Source organism: Myripristis murdjan, chromosome 5 (assembly GCF_902150065.1).
Source record: "Myripristis murdjan chromosome 5, fMyrMur1.1, whole genome shotgun sequence".
Lineage (NCBI taxonomy): Eukaryota > Metazoa > Chordata > Actinopteri > Holocentriformes > Holocentridae > Myripristis > Myripristis murdjan.
In genome coordinates this window covers 11,207,906-11,223,421 of record NC_043984.1, presented here as the reverse complement: position 1 = coordinate 11,223,421, position 15,516 = coordinate 11,207,906, and the positions used below count along the sequence as shown (strand labels likewise).

At 40.7% G+C, this 15,516-nt stretch overlaps 1 protein-coding gene across 2 annotated transcripts; it reads left to right on the top strand.

Annotated features, from left to right (window-relative positions):
* The first annotated feature begins 703 nt into the window (after positions 1 to 703).
* LOC115359294 (calcium/calmodulin-dependent 3',5'-cyclic nucleotide phosphodiesterase 1B-like) lies at positions 704 to 14,499 on the top strand. 2 transcript variants are annotated; one of them, XM_030051675.1, is made up of 14 exons: positions 704 to 859; positions 2,873 to 2,986; positions 3,954 to 4,136; positions 4,605 to 4,671; positions 4,814 to 4,930; positions 5,316 to 5,456; positions 6,881 to 6,981; positions 7,832 to 7,957; positions 9,623 to 9,724; positions 9,989 to 10,109; positions 10,878 to 10,959; positions 11,568 to 11,685; positions 12,685 to 12,821; positions 13,359 to 14,499. In XM_030051675.1, exons 1-14 carry the CDS (start codon positions 807 to 809, stop codon positions 13,454 to 13,456), a joined length of 1,560 nt encoding a protein of 519 aa, XP_029907535.1. In that variant the 5' UTR covers positions 704 to 806; the 3' UTR covers positions 13,457 to 14,499. The 2 variants fall into 2 exon arrangements, with proteins under 2 accessions (XP_029907535.1, XP_029907534.1); XM_030051674.1 differs by having other exon boundaries at positions 9,986 to 10,109.
* Positions 14,500 to 15,516: the final 1,017 nt, after the last annotated feature.

Here is a 15,516-nt window from a genome sequence, read left to right as displayed (position 1 = left end):
AAGTTGCCATAGTGAGTTGTGTGTATTTAACTTTCGCAAGAGTGTTGAGGTTTGTTTAATCTACGTCACTGCTCATGTAAAGACAGGAACAGGAAAAGTATCTTCCTATAATGCATCATTTATTCTTTCACATAATGATTTTTGTTCACAACTATCTCCAGTTAAAACAGCAAAAAGAGGCAACCTTTTCAAGCAGGTAGCCCTCTAATATCTCTTATTTTGGATTATTTTTGAGAGTGCCCTTTATCTCCCTTTAGCCACTGCCCCTCAGCTCTGTGCACGGCGGTACCAAGCACAGCAGTCTCTAACCTACATGGCTGTTGCGGGTGGCTTTCGAGGACAGCCTTTGTTTATATATTTTGGTTTGGGTGCCTCTGGTGGGTTGCAGTGAAAGACTCTCTCTGTGCTTCCCTGATTTGCAGAAGCAGTGGAAAATTCTCATTTGGGTTTAGAGTACACAGCGCTTGAAAGCATTGCAGTCAACACTTCATCAGCGAGGTCAACTCACTCACACTTCAGAAAGGCTGGTTTACACATATACACAAACACTCAGTGCCAAAGACACTCACACAGACACTGACACACTTTGGGCCTGCCTAACCAATCAGAGTGAAGTGGAGTAGGTCCCCCCAGAAGTGGGTGGGAGAGCTGTTGAAACAGAAGTCTCTCTCAGGACACACAAGTTTGCGTTGGTGGTGGAGAGAACTTTTTCTGCTTACTATTTCCCTGCAATAAGTTTCTTTTTTCATACTTTTATTGTTTTTTAATTGAACTGTGGGGTCCATTGGGGCTTAGTTTGATTCTGGATGGCTGAACTGGTGCGAATCCGTAGGAAACGGCTGCAGATCCCCATCTCTAGGTAAGACAGGGGGCATGGAGGCTGCTGTCGATTAGAGTTTCCACAGTTAGTGTGTACTACCTACACATACAAAAACTGATAAACCTGCAGGAATTTCCAAAATGTGATGTATGTTTGAAATTAAGATGCTCAATTACTATGTGGTACAGTTGTAAAGATTATATCATAGTGTTTTTTTGTTTTTTTGCCCTGAAGTGGTACTGAAGGTACACATCCCACACATATATGCTTCACTGCAAAACAGTGAGTAATAACACAACCCTGAGTGTATTTTGTGACATATTTTAAACTGCAGGCATTTACCTGCTGCAGGGCAAAGGCTGAGAGGTTTACTCCATTTACAACTGCACTGTCATTTTGGATTATAGGAGATTCAAGCTCTTTTGGTCCTGACTATACTTAGCAGTAATGTGAACAAGCACTTGTTACTCCAAATGGTTGTGTGAACACTTGTCTTACTCACTCTCTTGGACTATCTCTGCTGTGGGAGGGAGATGTGCTGCAGCGCTGAGGGGGTCATGTGGTTTTGTTTTGGTTAACACATTGATCTGTTCATGTCTGTGTGTTCCGCACTTTGTTGCATGTTCTCAAGTCCTTTCTCACTTGAATTTGATCTAACAACTATACCGCGATCATCAACATTAAAAAGTGGCATGATGTGATGCTCAGATTATGTCAGTCAATGCATGAAAATAATTGCTTCCCTTTATTGTTTCTATAAAATAAATATAACTAGGAATATGTTGTTAAAAATTGCTTAAGTTTTTGCACACCGTAATGCTGATAAGTCACCTTATGAAGACGATGCAATGCAAAATTTAAATGTGTCTTTACAAACAAAAGTTCTTTTATTGGAATAGCTCTGAAACACAAATGACTGCGTTATCACAAAGGTTACTCGAGATTGAAAGTGAGCTGTGGCATTCAGATGCATGCTATTTTTATGACTCAACAGCGTTTGAAAGCCCTTGCCAGCGCGATAAACACTTGAAAAGCTGTGAGCGTCTCATCCGCAGGAGTTGGCTGCATGGCATGGCCTGCAACGGTTTTGAATACAACCGTTCTGGTCACAGTGCTGTATGGGTGCACCAACAAAAAGGTGTAAAAAAAAAAAAAAAAAAAAAAAAAAGACCTGTGGCAGCAATGTGTAAGCATGTCAGATAAACCACTACATCACATGTCCAGAGAGAGGGGAAAAAACAAGAAAGAAATTTCATAGAACTAGAAAGAAAAAACTCTCATAAGATAAAGCTGGGGTTTTCTCATCAGAGCTTCATTATGCTTTAAGACTTCAAATGCTTTTTCATTTATTACTGAAATTTCAATGAAAGGGCATTGCATGCTTCAAGTGTTTAAATGATTTATGTTTAAACCATGTCTGTCATAATTTGATTAAAAGCTGCGACACCAAGAATATGATAAGATATTCTCTGACACGAGCGGCATTCAAACACTTTAACAACACATGCATTTTCATAGTTTTGATGGAATTTTTCATTGAGCTCACTTTAACAAAACACTCGTTACATAAGCCCCTAACCATGGGAAGTTTGCTTCTCATGGAAAATTTGGCACTAATGATGCCCTTTTGCCACGGGCTTTCTTTGGACAGCTTGGCATTTAAATCACTTCCAAATGAAGTCTATTCCCGTTAGCGGGGCTTTTGCAACCTGTTGTTTAAGCACTTTTTGGATCTCATTCCAACTCGCTCACTCACTCATAACATTGAAATGCTTTCATTTCATTAAGTCGTGTTTAGGAGGTTTGTGTCACACACAGCCGCAGTTTTGTCCACAGTGACTTTTCTCCGTAGCTTTGAGCTTTAGTGCTGTACCTGGTGTGAGTTCATCAGAAGGCTCTCATGCCAAAACACCATGGTACAGCCTAAAACCACTTTCACACCACCACTGCCTTCCCAGTAACGGCCTGCCTTTAAGAAGTGAATCATCTTTCGGCTATCTGCCATTTTAGTTTTGGTCACATACAAATGAATCTCTCTCTGTTTTCTTTCAGGCTGAGGAGCATGCTGAAGCAGCTAGAGGAGAAAGATGTCGACTTTGAAGAGATCAAAAAGAATTTGGATCTCACAGCGTCACTGCTGGAGGCCGTATATCTTGATGGAACAAGGTGGAATATATAATATGCAGCTGTGATAGCTTTAGGCAGGACTTACCTAGCTGTATTCGAAAATGGTTAATTTTTGTTTAAAAAAGAACCTGCCTGATTCTTTTCACTTGGAATTAAAAATAAAAGCGATATTAATTGCAAAAACTATGTTAATAATAATGATAATGATAATGATAATTGTGTGTGTATCAGTGTAAGTCACACTAACATAAAATGCAAAAAAGAGAAAAAAAACACGTACAAACAAGGATGATGTAACAGATATGTCACACATATGTACAAAAAAGTAATCAAGGTTAAGCAGTGATGTTAATGTTGCTCGGTTGGGCGAGCAGAAGTCACAAGTAATTATGCAAATACAGACAAAGACACAAACAACCTGCAATGTGGTTCACCTTCAGATTCTGAGGAAACTCGCTCCTGTGTGCTGCAATTTTTTTCCGATTTCCTTTCACCTGTAACTCTCTGTCAGACTCTCTGTTGGAGCACAGTCCCCGAGGCAGACACATCACATCACTGATCGATTGTAAAGTGTAATATTTATGACTAAATGCTCTTACAATATCTCTCTGTTTCAAGCCCTTTAACATGACCTGTTACCTGAAAAACTGGATAGATGTCCTGTATGTAATTCTGCGTGTTTGTCTCTAAATGTCTGCCTCCATTTCTCTATAAAAGTCTCTGGACTCCAGCAATACAACAAAATCACATTACAGTAGAGTCTGATGATGCCTTATAGTAAACTGCTCTCTGCTTTAGGGTTGGTACCATCAGTTTGCCCACTACTCCAGATACAGATGACAGGCATCTTCCTCTGAGGCTGTCTGAGGCAAAATTGATGAAGACAAACTGGTTTATTCAGGCACTGATCATACAGTGCTGGGTTAGCCCAGTCTAATGTCTGTGACTCGGGTTTTTTGCACCATCCAGTTTGGCACTGACTGTGTGTGTGTGTTGTCTCTTTCAGGCAATGCCTGGAGTCGGAGGATGACCTTCAACAACTGCACTCAGATGGGGTGCCTTCGGAGGTCACTGATTGGCTGGCATCCACGTTCACCCAGAGAGTCCGCCGCCCCGCTCGCCGCTCGGACGAGAAGCCGAAGTTCCGCAGCATCGTCCACGCAGTGCAGGCTGGGATATTTGTGGAGAGGTTTAACAATTATCTGCTCATTTTTTATTGATCCATTTGTGAATCCGAATAAGCTTGTCATAATCATATACAGGCAACTTTTTAAGTCAAGGCCTACATGCTTTTGTCAGGATTGTTATGAATTTGCATTGAATCACAATTGAGGCATGGAACAGCAGTGCTCGTTATGATACTGGAAAAACTGGGAAAGATCATCTCATACTGTAAAAATCCCATTTTAAATGACTCATTTCTATGTCTGTGTTATAACTCCAATATAAGCTAATACAGTGTTATCAAGCACAGAAAACACAGGCAGTTAAACTCTAATGTAAACCATTAGCCTCCTTTTTTTCTGTAAAACATCCTTCCTAAGGGGACAGTGTCGTGTTTCTAGGATTTATATAAACAGCTCCTGAGGCTAGTTAGCTGCACAGTGTCAACATCCGAACTTTAACTGAACTCAATATAAACACTCCATTATTCCAGGATGTTCAAGAGGGCCTACACAGCAGCCATGCCAGACCAACCTGTGGCTGTCGTAAACTGCCTCAGGGTAAGCGATTATCAACATAAATCTAGCTATACGTTCTGTGTTGTGCAATAAATCGGACGTCACATGAGAGATTGTGTACACAGCACAAGCACGCCTCAACCTTTTGCAGCATCAGTAATGTAATCCCTCTCCCTCTCCTCAGGACGTTGACCGCTGGAACTTTGACGTGTTTGCCCTGAACTCAGCTAGCTCTGATCACGCCCTGCGAACCTTGTTCTTTGAGCTGATCATCAGATATGAGCTCAACAGCCGCTTCAAGGTCTGTTACTTATGCATTTTATTTAATATACAGCACTCTGTACTTTGTGATTCAGGCAAACTCTGACACACTTTAGGCGACATTTTCCAGACTGTACACAAAGAATGTCAGTGTGCTGGATGTGACCGTCGCTAACCTTGCAGACGCTTGTATTGTTGCACCACTTTTGTAGGAAACTGGTTGCAATTAGCAGTAAATACCAGTTCTATCATTAGAAGGTATGATGATTTGCCAAGTCATTCGTGTAAGTCTAGAAGCCTTGCCAGTGTTAGCTACAACATCATGACAATATTCAGTTTGTTTAGCTCTGTTATGTTATACTGTTGACACACAGTTTGAACTTTGGACAACCTTGCTTCAAATGATTAAATAATGTACTTTGCAGATCCCCATCTCGTGCCTGACAGAGTTCCTGTCTGCACTGGAGAGCGGCTACTGCAAACACAACAACCCCTACCACAGCCACGTTCATGCCGCTGATGTCACCCAGACGCTGCACTGCCTGCTGCTCCGCACTGGACTCGTGGTACAGTCACTCACTTTTTTAAAATATTGTCTGTTTCACCCCATTTTTGCCTCACTGGCAGGCGGGGCGTGAGGATGACCTTGTTGGTCCATTTGTTTGTCCATTGACGACTTCAGTCTTAAATGTCTGTGGAGGCTCTCAGTCACCCAGGTCATGGTCATCCCCGTGGATTTGAACTGAGGGCAACTGGACTTCTCTAAATTCTCAAAGACGTTTCACTTTTCATCCAAGAAGCTCCCTCAGTCCTGCATAACGTCCCACACAGGTTAAATATCTAGGACGCCCCACCAGATTGTCAGAACTACAGAAGCTTCATGGATGAGAAGTGAAACGTCTACAAAACATCTACAATTTCCACACAAGTCCAGTGGCCCTCGATTTAACTCTATGTGGACTTCACTTGAGGGCACCATATTTCAAACTCTTTTAGACAGATTTCCACAACATTTAGAGAGCATATTCAGGAGGACAATCCCTGTCAATTTGACAGGGTTTGTGACGCTGTGACTCGTTACCTCCACTCTTGCACCTCCCTCAAACCAAAATGTCAACTTTATACACCAGCTATCACAAATTGTAATTAATTGCCATGTTATTTGGTGGGTGCATTCGTGCTCCCTAAAGGAAGATTCTTCTTAATTGTGGGGAGCCTAGGGCCATTCTTCCAAACTTTTGACTTATACACAGCAAATCTCTACACGTGATGGACAGATTGCCAAGTGAATGTATTCATGCTTGCCAGGGTATGAACCCTTTTAATTATGCTTCACCGTCACCTTTCCCCTAGCCCTTAGGCCAAAATGTCAAATTTGATTTCTCAAAATCTGTGTAGGGCAGAATGCCAGGAAATATGGAAAGCACATTCATGCTGCCCAGAAGGGGAACCCTGCCCACTTTGGTGACCTCATGACTTCACTGACACCTTCAGACCAAAATGTGAATCCCCCATTCTGCAACTTAGCTGAATTCCCCCAACATGCAGTAGGTGTAGGTGTTAGGTCAATAGGGCACTAACAGCAGTTTGTAAAACTCAAAAAAAAATTTTTTACAAACAATGGCTGGATCTGTTTGCTTTGCTCTCTGAATACACTTTGCTGAATAAAATCATGACTGTGAGGTGTTGGTATGGTAGCAAGGCTGCCTATTCCCACATGGAAATGCTGACATCATTTCATAATTACTATAAAGGACATGAAAACCAACATGTTCCTTTTACAGTATCTACTGTACCTATTTATGTCTACATCAGCGTTTCTACCAGAATGCTTCTCTCAGCAGAGTGGGGGGAAAAAAACTCTTTTGCGTCTCACTTCCTATTTAAGGTATTTTTAGGGGTGACCCTGCCCACTTATTCAACAGGAAGGGAAACTCTGGTGTATGTATGCTTTTTGTATTAACTTGTTTCCCCTTTTTTACTGACATAGCACTGGCTGACAGAGCTTGAAGTGATGGCGTCTCTATTTGCAGCGGCCATCCATGACTATGAACACACAGGAACCACAAACAACTTCCACATCCACACAAAGTAAGCACTTTTTTTTTTTTTTTTTTTTTTAAGCATATCTTTTATTAACCCTCTCTTATAAGCCACCCACTATGTATGTCACATCCTGAAATTTATATAATTTTAGAGAGAGAGAGAGAGAGAGAGAGAGAGAGAGAGAGAGAGAGAGAGAGAGAGAGAGAGTTTTAGTTCATCTGCCTAAACTGAGTGCTCTAAAGCAAACACATCTTTGTGGAGGGAACACAGTATTTTTAGATGTAGATTTTCCACATAGGAGGGCAGAAGAACGCAGTCTCTGGGCACCCATCATCATTATGCTTTATTTTGGGAATAAAAAAACAAAGATGCCTGTCCACAATAAAATGGACACTTATACAATCAAAGTTAGAGCACACCACTGACTTTTCTCTAGAGTATAAAGCTATTTTCACATGATTTTTTTCCCCCCTTTTTTTTTTTTTTTTTTTTAGCCCTTGGATGATATTCTGGTTTATGAAGACTTTGTTAAAACTGCTAATTGGAAAACTTTTCACAATGTTCTTTGTTTCCCATAGTTAAGAGTCCAAAGTAGATTATGCAAATGAGCGGACTGAAAAATTAGTTCATTAACAATAGCTTCAGCTGAGTCAGTAATACTTACATATTGTCACTTTTAATCAACCTCCCCTCAGTACCTTTCAATTTATTAAAACAGACCTATAGTAATATAAGTTGAGCTAGTCCCTGAGGACCGTACCCTCTTTCACTCGACTTGTCTCCTTTCATTTTCTTCCCCTGCCCGTTCTGAGCCACTCTCTACACGGTTATTTGTCACTTCCCCTCCATGTCTGTCTGTCTGTGTCTCATTTGCAATCTCTTCTCTCTTTTTAAGGTCAGAGTTTGCACTGATCTACAATGACCGCTCGGTACAAGAGAGCCATCACCTCAGTGCGGCTTTCCGCCTGCTGCAGGACGACCAACTGAACATCTTCATTAATTTGACGCGAGAGGAATGGATGTAAGATGGCAAATCTCATAACATTTAGTCACCTAGTGCTGCTCATAGATTAATCTTCACCAAATAAAGAGCCTTAACTGTGAACTATCTTCTGTGCACAAAGCAGATAGAGTAAACATCGCCATCAAAGGGAAAAAAAAAATTCACACAAAAAAGTTATTGGCAATGTACCTGGTGTTTCTGGGTTCACTTTGTTGATTGGTACAATGTGGTCATTTTTTAATTCCTATAGATAACTAGTAAAATGTAGATGATGTGATGTTTGATGTGATATTTCTAGAGCAGCTACAATGCAGTTTAATAGTAGGAACAATTCAGACAATGTCAAACATCAACAGCAATCATCAGTGTTTTTTTTTTGTTTGTTTTTTTTTGTTTTCTGTTTTTTGTCTCTGAGAATCATCAAAGCATCATTCTCCAAATATTCATCAAAGCATACAAGTAGAAATCTATTGTAAAAGAGGCAAAGATACCAGCTCCTCCACTGGCATCACTGTAGCTTCAATAGACCATAATGCAGTGCAAATAGGTGTCAAAATGTAATGCAACAACTTCACACTTGTTCTCTGAGAGTTTTTGAGAGGTATTCTTGGAAATAGTGGAAATCACTGACTGAAGTAAAAGTACATGAGGCAGGCTGAGGGAAAGTGGAAAAAAAAAGTATTTCCTCTTGAAAACACTCCTCAAATGCAGTGAACATCATAACCTGATGATTTATGAGCATCTGAAAGTGTTTTTTTTTTTTCTGTGAAACCATCATTCCTTGATGCTGGAGCTGAGCTGGTGCTCTTAAGATGGCTGCTGTAGAAATGTTGCCATCGCTCTCACAGAAATGAAGGCAGCAGGCAGCATAGTGAGCAGGGAAACCAAATCTCAACAGTGGGATTGGGTTCAAGACCTCAGCAAGCATCCGTCCTGCTGAACTCTGGGAAATTGGAACTGAATTCCCTTTATTTCTCCTGGTGTGTCAACTGAGTGTTTGTTTTAGTAATTCACTACGATTTACTCAGACCACAAAGAACATTTCCCTCTCCAGTTTTTAGAGAGGTGGCTGAAGCATCCAGAATCCGCTATTTGTGCTTATGATGCACTATGTTAATGTCAAAAGTCAGTCAGAGGTTCAACTAGTCAGCAAGCAACTATTATAAAAGTTTATTCACTCATTTAATTGGTGTGATCTGGAGTTTATATCAGACAATGAATATAAAATGTCAGCTTTTGACACAATGGACACAATGACCTTGATGTTAAACCAAGTTAAACTAATGACACCATCCATCTCTTCAAAGTAATGCAGTTTGTGATGCTCAAATATCTGAATTTTCACACATCATATAGTTTGTTGCTTGATGGATTTTCGATAAGTGACTTTATTATATATGATAGAGCTTTGCACAAGTCACAGAGGATATTGGCTAAATACAAGCAACACACGGCTTGATAGCAGTCTATGTTACCATGGGAACAAGAAAACCCATCAGGAAATCTAAATAGGTTATAAACCCATCTTGCTATGAGTCTTCCTATGAGTCATTATTGCTAATGCACAGTATCACGTTGCTTTTTCTATATGTAAGTCAAGGTCCACTAGTAAATTGTGTGTGTGTGTGTGTGTGTGTGTGTGTGTGTGTGTGTGTGTGTGTGTGTGTGTGTGTGTGTTAACAGGGAGCTACGATCACTGGTTATAGAGATGGTACTGGCCACAGACATGTCGTCTCATCTCCTCCAAGTTAAAGCCATGAAATCCTGTCTGCAACAACAAGAAAGGTAAAGCCACTGGCCTGTGCGTCGCTTTTCTGTAAGCTGCGCTGCACTCAGACTGCACCTTGGGAAGGTCATGTAATAAATGTTTAGTGCAGTTTCAGCTCAGTAAAATGCCCTGCACAAAGGGCCAGACTGGCAAATCAGTGTAATGCTGCACTCTGTGCTGTTTTTTGATGTGTGTTGGGGCACAACACACACCAAAAAACAAACAAAAAAAAAAACAAGAAGTGCAATATGCTTTACGATAAGTACAGTTTTCTCCAGCAGGATTGACAAGCCCAAAGCACTGTCGCTATTACTCCACACGGCTGACATAAGCCACCCATCCAAGCCCTGGGTGCTGCACTCTCGCTGGACCAAATCCCTAATGGAGGAGTTTTTCAGACAGGTAGGACCCCAAATAGACCTCTTCTCTTCTCTTCTCTTCTCTTCTCTTCTCTTCTCTTCTCTTCTCTTCTCTTCTCTTCTCTTCTCTTCTCTTCTCTTCTTCATGTTTCCTGTGTGTCGGGTAGTTAGCAGGTCAAAGGCCTGATGACGGACTGCTTAGCAATTTTTTTGAAGTGACACATCTTAGTCTTAAAGGAAGAGCTGGAAGCCTTCAAAGATGTATTTTGCCTTTGATAAGACTCACAGGAAGCTGAATGGTTCCTGTGGTATGTGGTACAGAAAGCAGTGAGAAGAAAGTCTCGTAAACTTTTTAACGGCCACAGGACAGAGCCGTCAGAGTCTGACAAGAGACACTGTGGGGACACTGAGTGGGCTAGTGTATCTGTGTGGAGCATGTACTGTGACTAAAAGGATCTGAACACAGCAAGGACTTCTGTCGCTGTCATTCATTGCTCTCTATTTTAACTGTGCCTGAACGAGACATCGTATAAAAAGGGTGGACAGCCTATTTTCTCTTGAAAAAGAAAAAGAGTGGTTGGCTGCAGATGTACTACATTTATCCCCTGCTAAGAAAAATCCCCTGGAAAGGCTCTTTAACCTTTTGCACTATAGTTGAAAAGAAAAGTACTTATATGGTATTCCCTGAGCTGTGTATAATCTGCAGGTGGAGAACGGAGGACTCAAATAACCTTTAAAAAGTTATTTTCAGGTAATGTGTGGGATGCCCTTTAAGATGTCTTCTCTCTCCCTCTCTCTCTGTCTTTGTGAGGGCGATAGAGAGGCAGAGCTGGGCCTGCCCTTCTCTCCCCTGTGTGATCGAAAAAGCACCCTTGTAGCCGAATCCCAGATTGGTATGTCTCACAAAACACTCTCCCAAAACCAATTTCTTCCCTTGATTCTTCCTTTAATGAAGTCTTGTAAAAAAAAAAAAAAAAAAAAAAAAAAAAAAAAAGTTGCTGTCGACATATTTGATGGGCTTAGTCACATTTGAAACGTTGTATAACACCCAATAAACACGCACCTGTGTCCACATAAATTTGCATCTTAATGCGCTGACCAAATATCACTGCTCATAAAACTTCTAAGCTCTTTCTAAGCACAACAAGCCACACAACAGCATGCTTTATAGTGATTGCTACATAGCACAGTGTCTCACAGCTTACTGCTGAAAGGAATACTCCAATGTTTTGGGCAGAATACCCTTTTTCCGACTGCCATAGACTTCAAGTCTTTATGCCAAGCGAACATTAAATGCTACAGAGGTGAAAATGGTATCAAACATCTTGTCTCAGTCTGGGTAAGTCGGAAAAAAGGGTGCAAAATGTTGGAGCATTCCTTTAAATGAATTCACATGACATGTGAATTCTGCAAAGCAGTTTCATCTCTGATAAAGATAAATCACTCATCACAAAAAATATCTTATTTTCAAATGCTGATAAGGTTTAATTTGCTCCTGCAGGTTTCATAGACTTCATAGTGGATCCTACCTTCTCCCTGCTGACGGACATGGCTGAAAAAATAGTTATTCCTTTGGTGGAAGAGAACCCAGGCCCTCCAGACCCCTGCAATAGACACAGGTAACGCACAGAAATGAGTAGAATGTGGTTAGAGCTTGGGCTGCTTGTCAAATATTGCAATATCTTTGACCAAATACCTCTGTGTGGATATTGTGTTGACATTGTAAGGATGACTGTTGGAGATATTTACACATAAGAGATTTTTATAAACAATCACTGATAATGTTGATATCTAATTCACCAGTGAAAGATTTTACTCACAACATCAGATGCCTGTTTCCACCAACATGGTGCCAGTGCCTAATCTAGAGCCGATTCCATGCATTTCCACTGACAAAATACTGGTGCCGGCACTATTAAGCTGGCACCAGCACGGCTCCGCAAAATTGCTGGCCTAAAACTTGGAACTGCTGACTTCAGTGGCTATGGAGGAGCAAGTGCAAGAGATTCCCCAGATGCAGGGTCCACTTCGCTGCCATATTGATAAAACATGAGCAAACGCAGCAGCAGCAGGAGCCAGCAGTGGTCTGTGGAAGAAACCAGTGCTTTGTTGGCACTCAGGGCCTCCACAAAAACTCTACCCAACTTCTGCTACGTAATGCTTGGTTCTGAAGCCTGATTAAAGGCAGGCTGGTTCTCAAGAAGCACCAAGGGAGAGCTGGCATCGGCACCGGCCATCGGCACCCGGAAAAAAGGATACAAGGATACAAGGATAATAGGATACAAGGATGTTTATTGGTCATTATACAACAGATTGTATAATGAAATTAAAATGTGGTTCCCTCTTGATTGATTAATTGATTGTATAAAAAAATAAAATTATTAAACATGGAGGAGTGCAGATGGTGCACTAAGTAGTCTCACAGCCTGAGGGAAGAAGCTGCTCTGTCAAAAAAGAAATACATTTATACTGTTTACACTGTTTACAAAAGACTAAGAATCAAAAATAAGTTATATTCATGAAAGAAAGAAAGACAGAAAGACAGAAAGTCAGCAACCAGGTGAATATGGTGAAAATGAGTAAAAAATCAGTGAGAGTGATCTGTTATTTCTCTGCAGTAATTTGTGGAAGGAAAGCTCCAGGGGTCTGCAGTGGAGTCTGGCTCACATCACAGCCGAGCTGGTGAGCTTCCGCTCCACTTGGACGCGACACACTGAGGACAACAAGGTGAAATGGAAGGAAAGTGGCTCCAACGGTATGATATATATACATTTGTCATGGTCCATTTATATGTCATGAATGCACTGTCTATTCTGCAAATTGACCCCATAAAGACCCCTCTTGGAACAAAAGTCACTCTCAGTTTAATGCTCAAAAGAGAAACAGTGATCAGATATCTTATGAAAACTAAAGCCTGTCCTGATTTTACTGATAGATTTGTCACTACTTTAACAAATTTATCACAGCCCCTTACATCACCACATAACCATCAAGGGAAATTACTGCTTGTTTTGCTGTCTGCTTTTGCCTTGCTTTAGGAGTTCCAACTTAAAACGATGATCAGTCTGACATCCTCCTGTTACCACAGAAAAAGTGGCTTATTGCAACATGTGTGACTGATTTGGCAGGAGAAAAGTGTCTTGGTTCCACGAATGCTCTCAGTCTCTTTGATTTGCTATCGGTGTTTATTTTAAAGTGATTCGACACTGAGATTAACATGCTCAGATGAGGTTGCCCTTATCTGTTTAACAAAAATTTTCCAATCCCTTTTCCAATCTTTTATATCCTCCAGGATTCTCAGATCCCAGTGTGACGAAAGAGCAAAGATCCAGACAAGAGGAGCTGTCAGAAAAATGCCTGCAACCCCCCACTAATGATACAAAACAGTAGAGACAGCCTATGTTGTAAGATGTGGTTTTTCACAGTGAATATGCAACGATTAACTGAGGTTAATATTGAATCACTTCAGGAAGAACATGATGTGCTCTTACATCATAATTGTGGGGGCCAGGTGAACGCAGCAGTGATGGAGGGGGAAAAAGGGGCAGTTTGAGTTCCAGTAGGCATAGCAATGTCCTCATGTCTTATATGAAGTATAGAAAATACATTAATAATTTAAATTCAAAGTCTACATGCTGGCCATGTGATGGTACATGTCATTAATTTAATTTACCACCAAAACACTTGTAAGAAACACGTTTTTGTAGTTTTACCTGTACACCAATTATTTAACCATGCATTAAACTTTGAAAAATATTTAAATGCATGTCATGTATGAGATCACAGTAGTAGGAATTCCCAATAAGGCTGGCCTTATTATAATAGGATATGATGTTTTGTCATTATTAAAATGTATGGAAGTTTCAACTGCATGCTGTACCAAGGAAAGGTTCTAGTACCACTAAATTTTATATTCATTTATAATCTGTGTTATTGCTCACCAAACAAATGAATCACAGATGCCTGCGTTGTATTCTTCTTAGCCTAGGAGTTTGAAGCATGAACACATAGGAAGTGTTTATGACAGATCGAGGTGCACAGCTTATTCTGCAGACCAGGAAATCAGTGCATAAGCTACTGAGGTCATACTGAATGATGTGCCACATTTTTTTCACCCCAGTCTAATTTAATAGTCTTTTGGGAAACGGCTTAAAGTGGTTTGAAAATTGATGTTTGATAACTTCCACAAGAAATAATGCCAATCAAAAATGAGGTTCAAATGTGGACGCCAGGCAAGAAAGGGGATTTGCTTGGTTTTTCTGATAACCTTTGATACTTGTTACCTTGCCTTGGTCTTGTAACAGGCAGTGCTTGTCCATCAGAGGCCATGCGTCTTGTTAAAGTGCACTTGAGAAAGACACTGGACCTATGCCTGCTTGTTGTATGTGAGTTGCTCTGGGTTAAACCATCAAATAAATGGCTGATATGTGAATTGAATATTCAACATACCCTCTGTATCCCTCTGTATCATTTACTAAGATTCGTTGGTTACTCTTTATTGTGGGAGGGCTCAGTGCTTTGCTCCTCCAGCAGGAGGGGCTGTAGAGCAAACTGAGAGGAAGGGTTCCTGGGTGAAGCTGTGAGGACTGACTAGGTATCCTCCTCAAAACCCTGATTTCTGATTTTAATCATTTTAAGAAAAGCTGCCTTCAGATTATTGCAGGGCGGAAGAGTGAAGCTGTTCCACATCAGAGGTAAAGGGATGGAATTAAACTTGTAAACAGCCAGGCAGCGACTGTGGAAATACTGTTGTTTCTCAGTTAAGTGCCTTTGATCTGAGCCGTGCATGAACGCAGACACCAAAGACAACCACTTACATGCCTTCCAATAGTAAGAGAAATGCATCATATAAAAATAGAAGTGACAGTTATTGTGGCAGTATCTCACAGTAAGAGACACACCAGTCATGTCACTGTTCACTTTGCACTCTCACAGTGTGAATCATTGCAGCATCTCACTGTAAGACCAAGGGAAGCACATGCTGCATGCTGGAATCCTTAAAAGAAAAGACTAGGACTCCAGCCAGCAAAAACTAACAAGACCTACATATAAAACCCACCTTGTTTTCAGCACTAGGAAACAGAAAATCAACTAGAATTAAGTTTCTGGATGTAAATTCTTGGTATATAGTCACTCTAATTGAATATATGAAGCAATATGCTTTCAAATGCAACGTTTCCTGTTATCTCGTGTGTTTTCAACCTCACCTTCAAAGGCAGCTGGAGGCACATGTCTACTGCTGCAGTATTACAAAATATATTTGTGGAACCCATGCAGCCAAATTTATGAAAAATGTATTAGTTTTTATGCTCACTCCTCTTGGTCCATTCAATTATTTATAAGCAGAGTGGCTATTCTGAGGATATAATTGGAGTTAACCTCAACAAAACGCATGACCAGTGGTGCAATGATGTCAGGGCAGCATCAGTGAGACTGGGATTTTTTTATAT